Source organism: Aspergillus sydowii, assembly GCF_001890705.1.
Source record: "Aspergillus sydowii CBS 593.65 unplaced genomic scaffold ASPSYscaffold_3, whole genome shotgun sequence".
Taxonomy (NCBI): domain Eukaryota; kingdom Fungi; phylum Ascomycota; class Eurotiomycetes; order Eurotiales; family Aspergillaceae; genus Aspergillus; species Aspergillus sydowii.
In genome coordinates, this window is record NW_024467861.1 from 760973 (window position 1) to 777023 (window position 16051).

Genomic DNA, 16051 nt, shown 5'->3' on the forward strand with positions numbered 1-16051 from the left:
CGATCAATCTATAAAACCGGGCGAAGGTGATGATTACCACCATTATTGAGGTCGGTGCAGTGCTCCCGAGCCGGCCTTAAAACAGCCCGCCCGCATTTACCCTGCGGGGGAAATCTCAGCCAACCGATCGAGGACTCCAGGGGACATGGTCGGGGCTTGACATGACTTGTGCAAGGCCTCTATCTGCAGCTAACTGTAGGAACTGGGGTCGAGCCAGCTGTCCCCTTTACCGCTTGTTTGAGCCAATCCCATTGCTGGGTTTCTTGCAGGAGGCTGCATGTAGATTGTACCTAATTTTGCTCTTTAGCGCTGGGGGAGGGATGAGCCAAAAATAATGCAGTTTCATGACAAGCCATCCCTGAGCAGGGGCCAGGAAGTGATTCCTGTTTGTCACGGGCGGCTCTCATAACAATCTGCGAGCTTTGCCCACCTTTCTTTCTGGTACGGAGGAGCTTGCTTGCCACTTGGTGGGGAATGGTCCGGGCAGGAAATCTCGGACATGGACGACTACTGACTGTTTTCGGAGGCGAGTATCATCCCGGGCGATGGATGATTCGAGGAGCAATGGTGAATGGGCGGGTGCCGAGGCGGCGCCGGGCGGTCGCAGTGAGGCGCTACGGAGTGGTATTTTATTGCATCTTGAAACCGCTAAACCAGAAGCACAACTAGGCTACCACGAAGTAACAATCCATTGCTAGTCTCAAAAATTTGCTTCCTCGGTCTTCCGTCAGTGATTAGTTTCCTCTTTGGGAGCTGAGCGCCACTGCGTACATTCTCACTGCCTTCTGGAATCTGAACAATGTAATTTTTTTTTTTTTAAGAACCCCCCGCTTGATATCCCCTGCGCTTGTTCTCAGGCCCAAAATCCCGAATCTGATCCATCACTCGTTTCCCCAGGGTGATATCAGAGTCGTCCTCCGTACTCCGTAAAGGATGCGTATGCAGAGCACGGTCCAGAAACTGCCCCTCACAGGGTTGGATTCTGTCATTGGGCGTCAGGCGTGATCTGCATTTGGCTGCATGTCAATGATCTCTCAGTCTCCAGCAGTGTCCAGTCATCCGAGTCCACTAACCAGTCTCAACTCTCAACGCCATCCGGATTGTGAAGCAGAGAGCTTTTTTCTGGTGAAGTCGACAGCTAGAGTCATGCAGTTTCCCCAGATGAGTCACATCCAGCGATCCGGCCGTGGCTGGGCATTAAGTCTGATATCAAAGCAAATCAGCTTGTTGCTGAGAGTCATGGACAGATTGATTGCTGGAACGTGTCTGGACGATCGAGCACCAGCCGCAATTGTACCCAACCAGATGGGACTGCTCGGGACTGGAGAAAGCCTGAGATCCTGGACATGCAGACTTTTACGGCAGTTTCGCACAAGACACCTGGTTAACACATGAACCTCGTGAGTCAACCTGTCCTCCAGACTCACTCTTTCTACACAATTTCTAGCAATGGCGACGTAATTGCCTTTGTTCCGTCGCAGACTGGCAGTCGCATTGCGATACCTCTGTAACTTTAAGACAGCCTCTCTCGAAAAAGTAAAAAAAAAAGCCTTGACAAGTAAAAAGGTAAAATGCGGTGAACAGCTGTCCACCAATTGCCATCCACGTTTATACAGTATGTAGCCAACCACAGACCGTAAAAATCGACCAACGGGTACAAACTCCACCAGCGCAGGCAAACGAATCCACTGCAGCGAATGCGAGGCGGGTGTGGTATCGAGGTGTGACAGTACGGTACAGGATCCGCTCCCTGGCCGGGTGGAATCCCATCTTTTCCCATAATAACACCGATCGTTGCTTCACCCCTCATTCTTTTTCTTTTCCTTCTGCACTCTCATCCAGCAATCCAGTCTCCGTGCAGTCTCCGTCACTACATTCGAATCTATATTACATATAATCCCTTTTCAATTTACCAGATATCGTCAAGAGTTTCCGCCGCCATGGCTTTCGTTGAGCTGTAGATTTCTCGCTGGGGAGCCTTCTCCCGGCTCCCCAGTCCAGCAGCTCCGAGTATCTCCCAATTTGACTTGACGATATTTGTCCCTCTTTCGACGCAACTGACAGGAGCGTCGAAATTGCCCTTCAGTATTTTCACGGAAGAAGCACTTGGACGTCCGGATTGGACGGAAAGGTGTTCTTGTGGCTATTAACAAAATCTTTTGCTCCCTCCTTCTCCCTCCCTTCGATCCCGATCCTGCCATTCCTCCCATCCTCCTGACGACCTCATACGGCTACTTCGATTCTCTTGACGTTTTCACGATTAAAAAAAAAGTTACCACGACCGAGACTTCCGCGACCCTCTTACACACCTCCGCATCCCCCCTCTAAAGGGTATTGACGCAATTGACCTATTGCGGGTAATAAACTTTACCATTTTCCAAAACGTTTGACCTATACCCCCACTTACACCGCGTGCTGCTTGTTCCCCGGCACGCTCTTGACTCGAGCCTCACTTTATTACAATTTCATTGTCGATCGGAACAATGCCGAAAACTGTTCCTTCCAAGCGAGCCTTAAAAGGCAACTCAAGCCCTCTCTCCAACTCCGGGAAAAGGTCTAGCAAGTCAGTATCACTTGGTCAACTGAGCTCAGATCGGAAACGGAGGGCTTCGTCATCAACAGTCTCCAGCCTTTCCTCGGTCACGTCAATGGAAGGCTTGAGCGATGAGGATGAAGACGCGAATGATTCAGAAGATGCAGATGATGAAGATGACCAACCGCTTCTTCTTACCTCGTCATATATGAATAGATCTCATAAGGCGGGGATGAAGCCAACAAAACGTGCGAAGACGAAAGCTGTACCGAACGAAGACAGCGATCATGAACTTAGTGATGGGCCCGACTTGGAAGACAGCTCTGATGATGTCTATGCTGCCGTTGATTATATCAGTGATGGCGATGATGAGGAACAGGATGTTGAGATACTAGAAGAGCTCATGATTTTAGAATCGGAAGATGAGCACAATTTATCGAGCGGGCCCAATAATGGTGTTGGAACCGTTGATGACTGGGCTGGCCCCAATGTTTTCGATGATGATATGTTATTTTCCGGGGCACCATTTTTCGACGAGCAGCAGTTATACAGTGCCATGGAGGCCTTTGGGGAGACTGATGTGGCAAGTGAGACTGCAGTGGAGACGCCTGTGCCCCGTCGGGTGCATTTTGAGGAAGACTCCGATTCCTCATCTGATAGCGACTCATACACCGAGGACGAAGTTCCCAGTGATTTCCTCCAACAGGATAGTCTCGACCCACAATTGCGTCGCATGATTGAGAGTGACAACAATGAGGTCAGCCGTCGTTCGTCTCGCCGACAGTCTGATGAGATCTACGGAGACTCGGACTATGGACATTCCAATATCTACCACGTCGAGTCCGACGGCGCCGCTTCTGAGGGGGCCTCGAGTGGCTATGAGAGTATGCACAACACCGAAATCTTTAGCCACCTGTGCCCTCGGTATTTGCTAACATACTTGAAGCCGATGATGGCGATACTACAGATGAAGACCTCCCACCTCCAGCAACTATCACTCACCCACGATCTATTCTCCGTCGCGATTCCTCTGCTTCTTTGGTTGGCGGAGTTGAAGAAAAAGCCGAGCCTACAATCCGCCGAAGGAGAGGGCCCATCATGGGCACCTTTGTTGCTGACCCGCACAAGCCGGTTGCCCTAGTTGATTGCAGTGGCAAGCATCTTGTAATCATTCCCGCCTATGCATCCTCTCGACATGACTGGCTTGAATCTGCCGCTACCAGCGCCTGTGGAACCGCAAACAACAGCCCACGGGCAACTACCATGCACCTTATTGATGAGAGCGATACTGATGCTCTTGTGTCTCCAAACGTGGATCTCAGTCCTATGCTAGCATCTAGTGCGAATCTAATGATGACTGCTCTGGGTAATGATATTGCTCCTGGCGGTCAGGTCATGGGTCCTCCAGAGGCGTTTTATCCGGCTCGCGATTTCGCCATTGACAGTTCCTTTGAAGAGGACGACGAAGAGGATGACCCGGAGGCTCAATTGAACGTAGACGATTTTATTGACTTCGGAGATGGCTCATCGGATGAAGAGCTTGACAAAGACTCTGACGAAGAAGCTCTGGCATCCCCGATGACGGTGGCAGCCCCGGGTAGCATAAATGGCACACCTACCCCCAATCGCGGAGCAGACCCCCACCCAAACAACAGCGCAGAGCGATTTTTGAACCACCTTGATCGGGGCATTGTTACTGCTTTCCGTCAAAATCACAACCGATACCAAGCACTGTTGCGACTCCCGCAACACCGAGAGTTCATGCCGGCCAATTCCCCCTCCCGACCGGCCAGTGTGTTTCGACACGCTCGGCATGCAGACCAGCGTACCCCTACGAGGAAACGCAAGGCTAGCGGGTATGCGGGCGGAGAGGCAGTGCGGCGAAAGCTTATGAACGCTCAACGGCAGAGCCAGGTGCCGTTTTAGACGAGCGATGAGTATTAGATACATAGAGTGTTTCGGCTGTTGTATCAGCCAAGCCAGCTCCCCGGAGGGGGTTTCGAACCGCACATGGACCAAGGGTCGTGAGGGATTCGCAGAGGGATCTAATCCATGACCAAAAGTTTGAGTTTGATGACGATGATTATGAATTTCTTTTTTTTTTTTTTTTTTTAACTTTTTTCCCTCTCTTTTCTCTTCTTTTTCTGTGTTTGTTTTACAATACCTGGAGTCGGAGTGGCTTTCGGGATATACCTCATACCTCACTTCTCATGTTGCAGAGATGGATTTGTTTGTAATTTTTGTGGATATTCAGCAAAACCAGCTACATAATTGGTTGCTATATTTGAAATCAAGATGAAGTCGTAACAATACTCCTATTCTTGGAGCACGTAGTCGATCATCTGCAAAGGCAAGCTGGGCTGACGAGTGAGGGCGAGTCCGGGAGCTCCGGGGTCGCACCTTCCCTTCTCTGTCGACTTCTCAGGCACCCCGACTTGGCAGTCACCACCGTCCACCACTCTTCTTCTTTTTCTTCTTCCCCTGCAGGAACAGTCTCCTTCAGCCTGACGACCCCGAACCGCTCATAGACGTCCAGACTCTCCACATCCCTCCACTGCCTATCATGTCGGCCCAATATATTAATAGCCCTGGCGAGACGCTTCTGCAGGGCCGGCGGCTACACTGAAACGACCGCTGATTGGCGATGGCTTCGCGCCGCCAGCATTTCTGCAACGAACCAGTCGAACCAGCCTGCCTGGCCCTGCAGAGGGCTGGAACCTGCGACAATGGCGCTCTCACTTTGTCTTACCTGCCCTCGATGTGACATTCTTTTTGTTGCCCACTTGCTTTAGGGAGGCAACCCCATTGCCTTTGTTGTTGCCGCCGGCGTCTCATGATGAACCCTTTATAAGGACCCTCCCGTCTCCTGCTCCTTCTCTGGACCGGTTTCTATTCCTCTGCACCGCTCTATTCTCTTTTCCTTTTGCAGTTTCAGGTACAGACACTCGTTACTGTCTTGTTCTTCTTTTATTTCTATCAGTCGTTCCTGTCCTTCTTATACTTGGTATCTGGACTCTCTCTACTGTCGCTGGCCTCGATAGCATCTCTTGTATCTGTTATTTATAGATATCACATTCTTTCACCATGAAGACCACGTCTTTGGTCTCAGTCCTTCCCTTCCTTGCCACGGCTCAGGCCACTGGCATGGTAAGTGTCGCCTCCATTGTCTCTATGATACTACCAATGCAGTACTCAGTGCTAACTATCATCTGCAGTGGTGGGGCAGTGATGAGTGCTATACTGCACCTGACGCCGTTAACAACGAGTGTACAGAAGAACAGCAGGCAGGCTTCACTTGGGACAGTCTCGACATCGGTGACTTCTCCTCGTACGGTGGCTTGGACTTCTCTGGTTTCGCCTGCAGCAGCGGCTTTGGTGGGCTACGCACCCGGACGTTCAACGTAAGTGGCACTTTTCTCGCTACAAGATTTACATGCATAGATGCTAATGTCCTCTAGAATAAATGCATTACCGGAAAGGTTGGCAAAGCATCGGCTGAGAAGACTTCGTCGGGCCCGTCTTTCTCCTGCGGTCAAGGCCAATCTGGGTTCTCGATCGATAAATTCCATCTATTCACCTCCATAGAGGCTGACGTGACCATATCCTTTGGCATGCCCGACGGGTCTACCTGTAAAAAGGTTTCCAAGTGTTCATCCGCTGGTACGGAGGTCACCAATGACCAATGCGGTGGTGCCATCTCCGTTGGCTTCGAATTGCCAGACTACAATGAACACGACGACTGTGATCTTGGTATTGGAAGCATTGGCTTCCTCTGTGGTCCAGGCAAGCCTACCTTCACTCCTCCAGCTGAAACCCCGTCAGATACTCCTACTCCAGGCCTTCCATCGTCCACTCCGGAAGCGCCTGCAGACACCCCTATTGCCTCCACTCCTATTGTCTCCGTTCCTACTCCCACTGGCTCGAGCCCCGTCACGTCTACTCCCGTAATTCCCCCTACTACGACCTACCATCCGGGCAGCAGCTCCGTGCCGTCTACAATCTCGACTGTGTACAGCACCAGCGAGGTGACCATCACGCAGTGTGCACCCACTGTGACGAACTGCCCTGCGGAGTCCACGCAAGTGACCACCTCGACGATCTTTGTGTCCACCACTTGGTGTCCAGTGACACCCACCGACACTCCGTCGATCCCAGTTGGCCCTGGCGAGAGCACTGAAATCCCTCCACCGGTGGAAACCGAGTCATCAGATACTCCGGCGGCTCCATCCACCCCTGTTGCAACACCCCCTGCTCCAACCGAAACGCCTGATGTCCCTGGAGCCACCACTCCGGTTATCCCAACCAGCGTCGATGCAGGCTCATCTTCCGTTCCTCCATCAGGAGACATGACCACTACGATAATCACCTACTCGACCGAGACCTACTGCCCGATCACCGACACCATTACTTCTGGCGAGTCCACGTTTACCACGGTCACCAGTGGCTGGTCTACCACCACCCTGACCACGACAACAACTGTCTGCGGTGGCTGCAGTGTAACAGATATTCCTGTCCCAAGCCCGATTGACACTCCTGTTGCGCCGACTGACACTCCTGTTGCTCCCACTGATACTCCTGTTGCGCCGACTGATACTCCTGTTGCTCCCACTGATACTCCTGTTGTGTCTACTGAAACTCCTGGTGTCCCAACCGGGGTCAACCCCACGACAACCCCAGTGGCCCCAGTCACAACCCCAGGAGCCTCCTCTCCCCCTGACCAGACTGTCACTGAAGTTACTTACGAAACTGTCACTACCTGCCCTGTCACCGACACCATCACCACTGGTGACTCTACAATTGTTACTACATACACAACCACCTCTACGGCCACTCTTACTTCGTCTTCAACTATATCTGTGCCAGCCGACACCAACCCAACCTCAACCCCAGAGGCACCGGTCCCGACAACCTCTTGCCCTAACGTCGTCCCCAAGTGTATCAACACCTGGCTCAACCTTATCCCCGACTGCAAATCCAACAGCGATATCACCTGCTTCTGTCCCTCGTCCGAGTTCACGGACAAGGTCATCTCCTGTATCCAGGCCTGGGGAGCCTCCAGCGACGAAGTTCAGTCGGCACTGTCTTACATGGCTGGTATTTGTGCCAACTATGTCCCTGAGAACCCGGGTATTATCACCAACGTCCCCTCGACAATTACTCTCACGCCTCCGGCAGCACCTACCCCAACAGACGTGAGCCCCGAGCAGACCGAGTCCCCTGCACCTACTGCACCTCCCTGCACTACAATCACCTACTCGACCTTCACTGTCACCGTTCCCCAGGTCTCTTTCTCCACTGGAACCGTCACTGAAACAGCTGGTGCTGGAGCTGGAGGCAGTACTGGTGTCAGTCCCGCTACCGTCGACCTTATCCCGCAACCTCCCGCAGACGCAACTCCAACCGGTTCGAGCGGAACCGGCTCAACCACAATCCCCAACCCCTGGACGACTCTCAGCACAGGCACTCCCTCCCCAACTTCAAGCCCGTCCCCCTCTCAGCCGCTATTCACAGGCGCTGCCCCTTCTTTCCGCGCGCCCATGACCTGGCTAATGGCCATGGCTGTGCCAGTGCTAGCTCTTTAGAGCACCCACTCAATCCACATTCCATGTTCCTATCTTTCCTTCTACATCGTCCAGTTCATAAATTTATCTGACACATTTATTATTTGATTTATTGGTAAACGTATGCCCATGACCTCACGTTCATCCTTGTTTAATATATACACCATCTGGGATGATCGGTCAGTCAGTCGCCTCCCTAACAAACACTCCTTTTATTTGGCCCAACTAATTCGGATTGGGTTCCGCTATCACATCCATCCGCATGTACAATTGTCTAAAACTTTGTTACATAAAATTCGTCAAAATTGAGAAGAAAAAATAAATAAAAATAAAATACACATAAGTGAACTGGATTTGTTTTTTTACCTTCATAACTGTGCCTACTACAGTACGCAAAATAGTATCGGTTCTTGCTATCCATTGTAGCTCAGTACCCTCTATAAAGCGTAATCTCGGAACTCACGGAGGATATAAAGCTATCCAGAACTATATAATAGATAGTTGGCTAGACCGCTCCAACAAAAATTCAACGAGCCCCCACCGCACCACCCAATGCTTAAAGTTTAAAAGGTATCGCAAGTAATAATTTGTATTTAACTAAAACTAGTTGTTTCGTAAGACAGTTCGTTCTAATTTAATACAATATTCAGAACTGTGGCGCACGTCTTTGCGTGGTTAAAGTTCTCGGTGCAGAGCTACTAGAGATTGCTTCAACTGCATTTTCTTACTTATTATTATTATTATTATTATTATTATTATGGGGTGAATTAGATCGCATGCTCCCTTAATAGAAAGGCCTTTAGGTGTTATTTAGTGTCTTGCATCCCCTCCTTCGTTTTAACAATTTTTAAATTGGCGCGTTCCCTTGAATTGCAGCGCTATTCATATCGACGCGTAAGCTCGATCAAGAGGGCCTCATCACCTCCAATGCAAGAGCCGTCTTTAACAAATTATCCGACATGGTGTAACGGCTAACATCGCCGCCTTTCATCTTAAATTGAAAGCATTGTCCGCGGCAGCTCGGGGTTCGATTCCCCGTGTCGGAGTTGTTAACTTTTTCTCCTTTTTTTTTTTTTTTTGGTGACCCAGACCAGCGCGAAGCAGCCTGTAATTAGTTTATTAACTAACGTCTTCATCAATATTGTGTGCGCCCAGAATGTCCAGCGTGGTGAAGCAAGCGTATAAATGGAGGCAGTCTCGTTTTATATTACCACTAGCTTGCGATTAATGTAGGACTGTCGAAATTGCGATGGTCCTTCATAGGGTTAGCAAACAATGACGTCATTGCCGCGACATAAAACTCAAACTCAGCCGCAGACACGACCAGACCAACTTTGCTGCCGCGTCCACAGAGCTATCGGAATTGCAAAAAAAACCCAAAAAGAAAAGGCGAAAAAGACTAACTCCGACACGGGGAATCGAACCCCGAGCTGCCGCGGACAATGCTTTCAATTTAACATGAAAGGCGGCGATGTTAGCCGTTACACCATGTCGGATAACCTGTTTAGGAGATAGGCCTTTATTATACTAGAAATAGTATTCTTTTGGGTCCTTGCCGGTGTTCAGGTTTGGGCATCATTCTAGTTACTAATCAATTTCCTCACGTTTTGCCTTACCTTGCTGTGTACACAGGCCATCCGACCTTTCTGCAAAGCTTACATGAGAGTCACCCCCTACACGTGATACTAAACTCATTAATAATCAATATCAACACAAGTCAAGTTCTAAAAAAATTACTGTAATTCCTTATACAATCCTATATAGAGATAGTATCTAACCCTAACTATTCTAATCTTTATTTCCAATTCCTAAACCCTAATCCCTAATCCTAACCATCCTAACCATCTTAACCACCCTAACTACCCTAATAATGTTAGTAAAATAATGAAAGAGGTGGCTCGAGGTGTAACTTATTCTCAGTTCGGTTGGGAGTCAGGTGATCAAAAACTTGATTATATCAGCGGTTTCGGCTCGAGCAACTAATTTTGAGACCCCGGGTGACCTGGAACCACTACCTTGCCTCATCCGGGCAAGGGGAGGATCTCTACTATTCTAGGATCCACATGCAGCTATTCAGTGGCTATATAAACTTCTAGATAGTCGCATATTAGGAGGAGCATGCCTCAACCTAGCATGCCTCAACCTAGCATTCCGTTTACGTTAAGTTAGTTAACTAGTCAGATACCTGCTTATTCGTCCGCTAGTAGACACCACCGTACCTCTCAGCCTCACACCTCACACCTTAGTGGCTAGCCAACTATCCCACATAAATCAATGAACGGGGTATATACATTCTGTATACGAGGCAGCGATGCTTCACAGGTGTATGATTAGTGACGGACTGGCTTTGTGTAATCACGCCGGTGGATCAAATACTCAATAAAGCTCCGGGTTCTGGTGAAAATGGTTTTGTTGATGGATCTCAGAATGCCCGGGCCATCTGGAAAAGGGGCCCAGTCCGGAAAGCCCGACTACAAACAATAACACTCCAGACTGGGCTTTATCTCAACCAGAAAGGGTCAGAGTAATGGGACAGGTCGTGTTGACAAACACCCCTAACCCAAAAACTTGCAACTCAGATAAATTATAGGATCGTTTACTCCAAAGATCTCAATCAGCTACGCTTCCAGAAGGCCACACGGCCGATTAAGTGCCACTCAGGGGGCCTTGTATCAAGTCAATGCTAATTATTTACCATTTTTTTAGGCAAAGTATTTCGAGCGAAGCCTAAATTGAGACCCGATAACCGCATGCCTATCAAAGATGCCGATCCCGCGTTAGCTTATAGCCTTTGCTACTCGTAAAGCATATATTTTGAAGGAAGCTGAGTTGTTGGCGACTAATAATTTGTCGAAACTTTTCAAAACCAGTACACCGCTTAGTCTATCGTCAACGCGAGATGAGAAAGAATATGCAAATAGAATCATCATTTGTTTGTTATTCTGGTGCCTAAAAATCAGAGATCTTTGCGAATGTACCTATACTAGCCAGAGACCGGATTAAGAATGCAAACAAAGAATATATAACATATGAAATACACAGCACTTGTGTTCCTTTCGTATAAAATGATGTCATGATGGTGAAAGAAAACCGCGATGTGTGCAGTATATTATCTTGATTATTTCATTTCTGAACCCTCTGTCTATTGGTACCGACCTTCTGAATACCTCCAGATGAACCACTGCTTTGACGTAGTCTATTTTCAGATGCCCGAGGCTGGATAGGGAACATTGCTCTCACAGTTTTGCTCACTTCCCCTTTCTCAATCTCGTCGTGGACGTTGTTGAGATGGTGTCGTAAAGCTTCCTTTCCACGGACCGGGTCGTCGACCGGATTGGTTGCAATCTTCGTACCAGACTTCTTGGTGCGAGGCTTTAAAGTCTGAGAAGTCCTCTTGGTGGCAACTCTCTTCGGGATGATTAGGTTCTCTTTGATGGCCGGGTCCAGCTTCGCGGCACATTCTTCGACATGTAACTTAAATGATTTCTTATTAGTAGTTGAAAATTTCGAGCACAGCCTGTATGTAAAAGTAAACTGCCGTGGTTGCTCTCTGCTATATCCACATATCGAGTCAGTAGCCAGACGCTTATCTATTTTGACCCCGTTAATTTATGAAAAGAACGCAACAAATTCGTTAAAATCGCCGTCGAGTATATCATCAGTATTGGTTATGTGCGAGGCTGGTGGAGGGTGGTAGTCATCCTGTTCCGATTTCACGAGCATGTCGAGGTCTTGTTGTGCAGCGGAAACAGTATCGGAGCAGAATGCAGAAGCTAGCTCCTCAACTAAGTCAGAGCCATCATTTGATGGTATTGCAGTTATTGCGTCGGACTGCATTATAACGTCTTGCTCCCCGCTGTATACAGTACTACAGAGGGGCGTGTCGGTGATGCTCATTGCATTATCCTGGTCAAGCAGAGAAGTAGTAGCAGGATCGGCTTGATTTGGAAGTTGCTCGTGTTCTGTGGATTCGACGCGTCCAGTCATCATTGTATCCAGCTCTGGAAGTTGAAACCCTTCAACATCGTCATCAATACTATCATTCTTATCATTGCCAGCGATGCCTTTAGGAGCTTGTAAGACCATGCCATGTCCGGGTAAGATATAAAGTGTGTTATAGATTGCAGCTGGTGGTATTAGAATAAAAGGAGCGTGCTTGCTTATAAATAGCTTCTCTACCCGGATGGTAAAGAGGTCCTCCTTAGTATCTCTAATATATTGTCAAGTAATCCCCCTGTCCCTTATAGCTTTTGAATACCCTGCTAATATTATAGCAGAGGTATTACTGATAGTATAGAGCTGTACCTTGGCATTAGCAAGGTCTTGTATTGCTCCTTATCTTAGGGAATAAGAAGTGATCTTCCTACTAAGGCCAACGCTTTTTGCCATTAACTGCACACGATTTAAATAGCTACCGGCATGTAGAGGCTTGTCTAGAGTGAATGTCAGACTTGCCTAACTCTTTAAAGAGTAAAATACAGGACTGTCAGGCTTCTTCTACTGAATAGTGGTGTCGGGTAGGTTAGCAGTGTGGCAGAGAACTTGGTTAATGGTCGTACCATGCACATAACCAAACCTCAAGGCCAGTATCAGGAGAAGCTTTATCGGATCAGCTATATTGTTTTCTCGCTGAGGGAGGGGAGCGAAAAAGAGTTTATGATTTTCGTTCTTTCAGTCCCTAGTCAACAAAAAAGTAATTAGTAACTAGAATGGAATAAACAAGGCTGAGTAGTATACTTGTAATTTTTAACAGCTTGTAGTATAATGACGCACTGCAGGTCCTGGATAGACAGTCTTCCAGGTCCCGTCTTTATTAACTTAAATTTAATGTCACGCTAGTATAGATATTCATCCTCTTTGTAGCTATTGCTTTGAGCGACTTCTCCAGACCTGTAATTAAGTGTATACTGAAGGGTAAGAGCAGCTGCAAATATTAGAGTTCTGTCTCATGATATACTTCCCTCGACTAAAGCACTAGTAAACCACGACCTAAGTATCTTTCAGATAGTGTAGAACCCAGCTCGTGTTCGCTTGTGCCAAATACCTTTAAAGAGTATTCCATTCTTTGTAAGCTGATCAAGTGTATAGTGGATGACTTGAGCATCGACAGGGTTGTCTGTATAGTATGGGCGATACTTGAATTGCAGCAGTTTGACAAGGAGAAAAGTCATGGTCTTAAAAGTTGAATAACTTATAACCCTTTTTTCTTTGTCTTGGGGCTCTAAAGTATGCGCCATATTGTGCAGGAACTGAGAAATATTGTTAATAGTTAGGACTTTATCACTATTAAACCTTTCTATTAGTGATAACTCAATGGAAATATAAAATATAATACTGATCAACTCACCCTTAACAGCAAATTATCTTCCAGTATACTGTCCATCTTTTCTTGATCAGGTTAACTTTCTTTGTAGTTCCAGGAGCACCAGTAGCCGCGGGTAGGTTTTTCATGAAATATTTGCTCGCTGATCGGTACTCTTTAGCATTGTCGATGAGTTGTTGAAGTGAACGAGAAAGCTGGAACTCATGGGGGTCTTTTTCTGGAGCCCGGTATCCGTCGTCCGAGTTATAATCAGCCAATTCGTCAAGGGTTGCCTGATCGATGACCACCATGGCTCAGTAGGATCCAGGTACCCAGACAGTACTGGGAACCAGATCTCGCGGTTGTATTTGTCTGTTGATAAGGATTAGTATAGGCTGCTGTAAGAGATGGACGACTTCTTACCTTGCGATATAACGGTTGGATCTTTTCAAACAATCCACCCACAGGGAAAAAAGAAAAATGGATGAGAAACAGCCAAATCTCCGAGTTGAATTTGAACACGAATAGTTCATCGAAGTAGGAAATGGAATAATTTGATAAATGAAACAAACAAGGCCGGCCAGATGTGATGAACTGAAGGGAGCGTGTACACCTAACAAAGTACTTACCAACAAGTGAACAGTGAGAGCGAATAACTTGAAAAATGATAGAGTAGAAGAAACGAGATGGGCGAGTGTAAAGAAAAAGAACAAGGAGAAGAAGAAGAAGGGGGAAGGGGGAAACAAGCAGGGCATTTGAGTCTAGATAGCGAAAAGGGAAGGTGCCCTGGATCGGGCAGGATCCATCAAAAAAGGAAGGTGCAAGACTCCTCTGCTTCCCATATGAATAGCATCGTTATTAGACGTAATGTAAGTATATGGAGCCAGATCAACCTGTCATTGCTTCTTTGCTTCTTTGCTTTCGCTTCTGAGTCTCGAGCATCCCAGTAGAAATCATGTTTAGCAGAAGGGGTAGGATCCTTATACAGGTGATTCAGGAGCACCAGTGTGCTTGTAATTATCTGCAGTACAATCCGGTTTGGCTCTTGACCGCAAGTTTTGTTGCCAATTGTCCTATTAGTATGGTAATGAACACAGAAAGGGTGGTGTAGATGTTGTTGGAGATAGCTGGCTAGCCACCAGCCTTGCAGGGTTTTTGGTGTAGCAGTCTAGCGTCTCGTCAGTTTGTTCCAAGGATTTGGGGAAAGGTAACCTTGTGAGAGCACTAATTGTCATAGGAACACCACTTACTTTATTAGGCCTGTGTGGTAAGAACAGACTATCGTTCTTGTCCACCTCGCTTGCTGTCTACAATAATATTGAATGACTACTTACAGTTGATTCCGGGCTTCTGGTCCATACTAAGCTGTTAACGTTATATAGTCTAAACCTAAAATATACTGTTATTTTAGGAGAAACTAGACTAAATAATTCTTCTTTTATAAACTGTTTATTCCTTACCTGCTATAACCTGTTTTGTTTACTAGCCTTCTATACTACAGTTATAATAGTTAAAGGCAGATATTTCTCTAGTTAATATTATTTCTCAGGTCCTGAAGGATAATATTACTGAGAATCCTAATAGATTATAGTTAGTCTATATAGATACTGTTAAGGATGTAATAAGAGTTTAGAATACTGATTCTAATGTTCTTAGTAAGCTTAGTATTATAACGTAATTCCCGGTCGGTTCGTGCATCCCGGTCGGTTCGTGCATACCCCCCCAAAATCCATGCTTGATCAACTTTAAAGTACTGTACAACAACTAAAAGCGATTCAAATTAAATAAACTAATTATATTAACGATTCGGACATCCCCTCCTAGTATGCCCCTTAATATTATATTCAGAATATGTTGGCGGGGCACGTTTAGGTATAGTTAAAGTTAGAAGAGTACTTCCACCAGCACTACCCCCCTCTACCTTTAATTACTCATTTCTCAGTAAAATTAGATCCCTAGCTTCTTGAAATGAAAGACCTTCTGTAGGAGTTATTTAGCGCTTAGAACGACCTTTTTTCTGCCTGTTATTCTTAATAGCTGCGCGGAGAGTGCAGTTTTTATTTACTAGTAAACTAGCATTGTAAATAACTAGCTCATAGCCCTTTATAAACTTATCTAGTGCTTACTTTAAGGGTGATATAGGACTTCTAGACCTATTTTTAAGAAGCTTCTTGACTGAGGAAGCTTTCCGGTGCACTTGACGGACTGTATAAGGTGTACAGAGCTGGGAGGAAGGGATTGAAGTACTCCCTCTACTAGAAGGGGGGGTTTTAACCACTATACTTAAGCTCAACTTATCCAGTATTGTATAAGGGTTAAAGGGGACTATTCCAGTTGCTCTGAATCTACTTTTAGTATTCTCTATAGTAAAGACCTCTTTGTAAGCTGTTGGATAAGCCTTTAAGAAGTCTAGCTTGTTAATATAGTTATATCCCAGGCACCCTTTCTGCTCGATAAGCTTGCCATAAGCTCTTTTCAAAGGGCTAAAATAACTAATATCTAGAGGTTACAGAAGATGAGATGAATGAGCAGGTATATAGATTACTATAATATTGTTTTCCTTGCATGTTATATCGAATTCAGGCGTTAGGTGGCTTCCATAGCTATCTAGAATAAGGAGTTGATACCCCCCTCTTGTACGCCTATTTGTAGCTA

General features: G+C 46.8%; 3 protein-coding genes and 2 non-coding genes across 5 annotated transcripts; 2 read left to right on the forward strand and 3 right to left on the reverse strand.

Annotated features, from left to right (window-relative positions):
- Window positions 1-2483: 2483 nt before the first annotated feature.
- ASPSYDRAFT_56138 (uncharacterized protein) lies at window positions 2484-4459 on the forward strand (the record flags this gene model as incomplete). Its single annotated transcript, XM_040849162.1, has 2 exons — window positions 2484-3417; window positions 3480-4459. The coding sequence occupies 2 exons, from the start codon at window positions 2484-2486 to the stop codon at window positions 4457-4459; spliced, it is 1914 nt and encodes a 637-aa protein (XP_040704407.1).
- Window positions 4460-9047: 4588 nt separating this feature from the next.
- Window positions 9048-9140, forward strand: ASPSYDRAFT_t55. The gene has a single exon. It is a non-coding gene; the product is annotated as a tRNA-Glu (tRNA).
- A 357-nt stretch (window positions 9141-9497) lies between these two features.
- ASPSYDRAFT_t61 lies at window positions 9498-9590 on the reverse strand. The gene has a single exon. It is a non-coding gene; the product is annotated as a tRNA-Glu (tRNA).
- Window positions 9591-11217: 1627 nt separating this feature from the next.
- On the reverse strand, window positions 11218-12180 carry ASPSYDRAFT_29130 (uncharacterized protein; the record flags this gene model as incomplete). Its single annotated transcript, XM_040844598.1, has 2 exons — window positions 11218-11611; window positions 11717-12180. 2 exons carry the CDS (start codon window positions 12178-12180, stop codon window positions 11218-11220), a joined length of 858 nt encoding a protein of 285 aa, XP_040704408.1.
- A 914-nt stretch (window positions 12181-13094) lies between these two features.
- On the reverse strand, window positions 13095-14151 carry ASPSYDRAFT_29131 (uncharacterized protein; the record flags this gene model as incomplete). The annotated part of the gene is made up of 4 exons (XM_040844599.1): window positions 13095-13343; window positions 13471-13689; window positions 13820-13990; window positions 14026-14151. 4 exons carry the CDS (start codon window positions 14149-14151, stop codon window positions 13095-13097), a joined length of 765 nt encoding a protein of 254 aa, XP_040704409.1.
- Between the last annotated feature and the right edge of the window lie 1900 nt (window positions 14152-16051).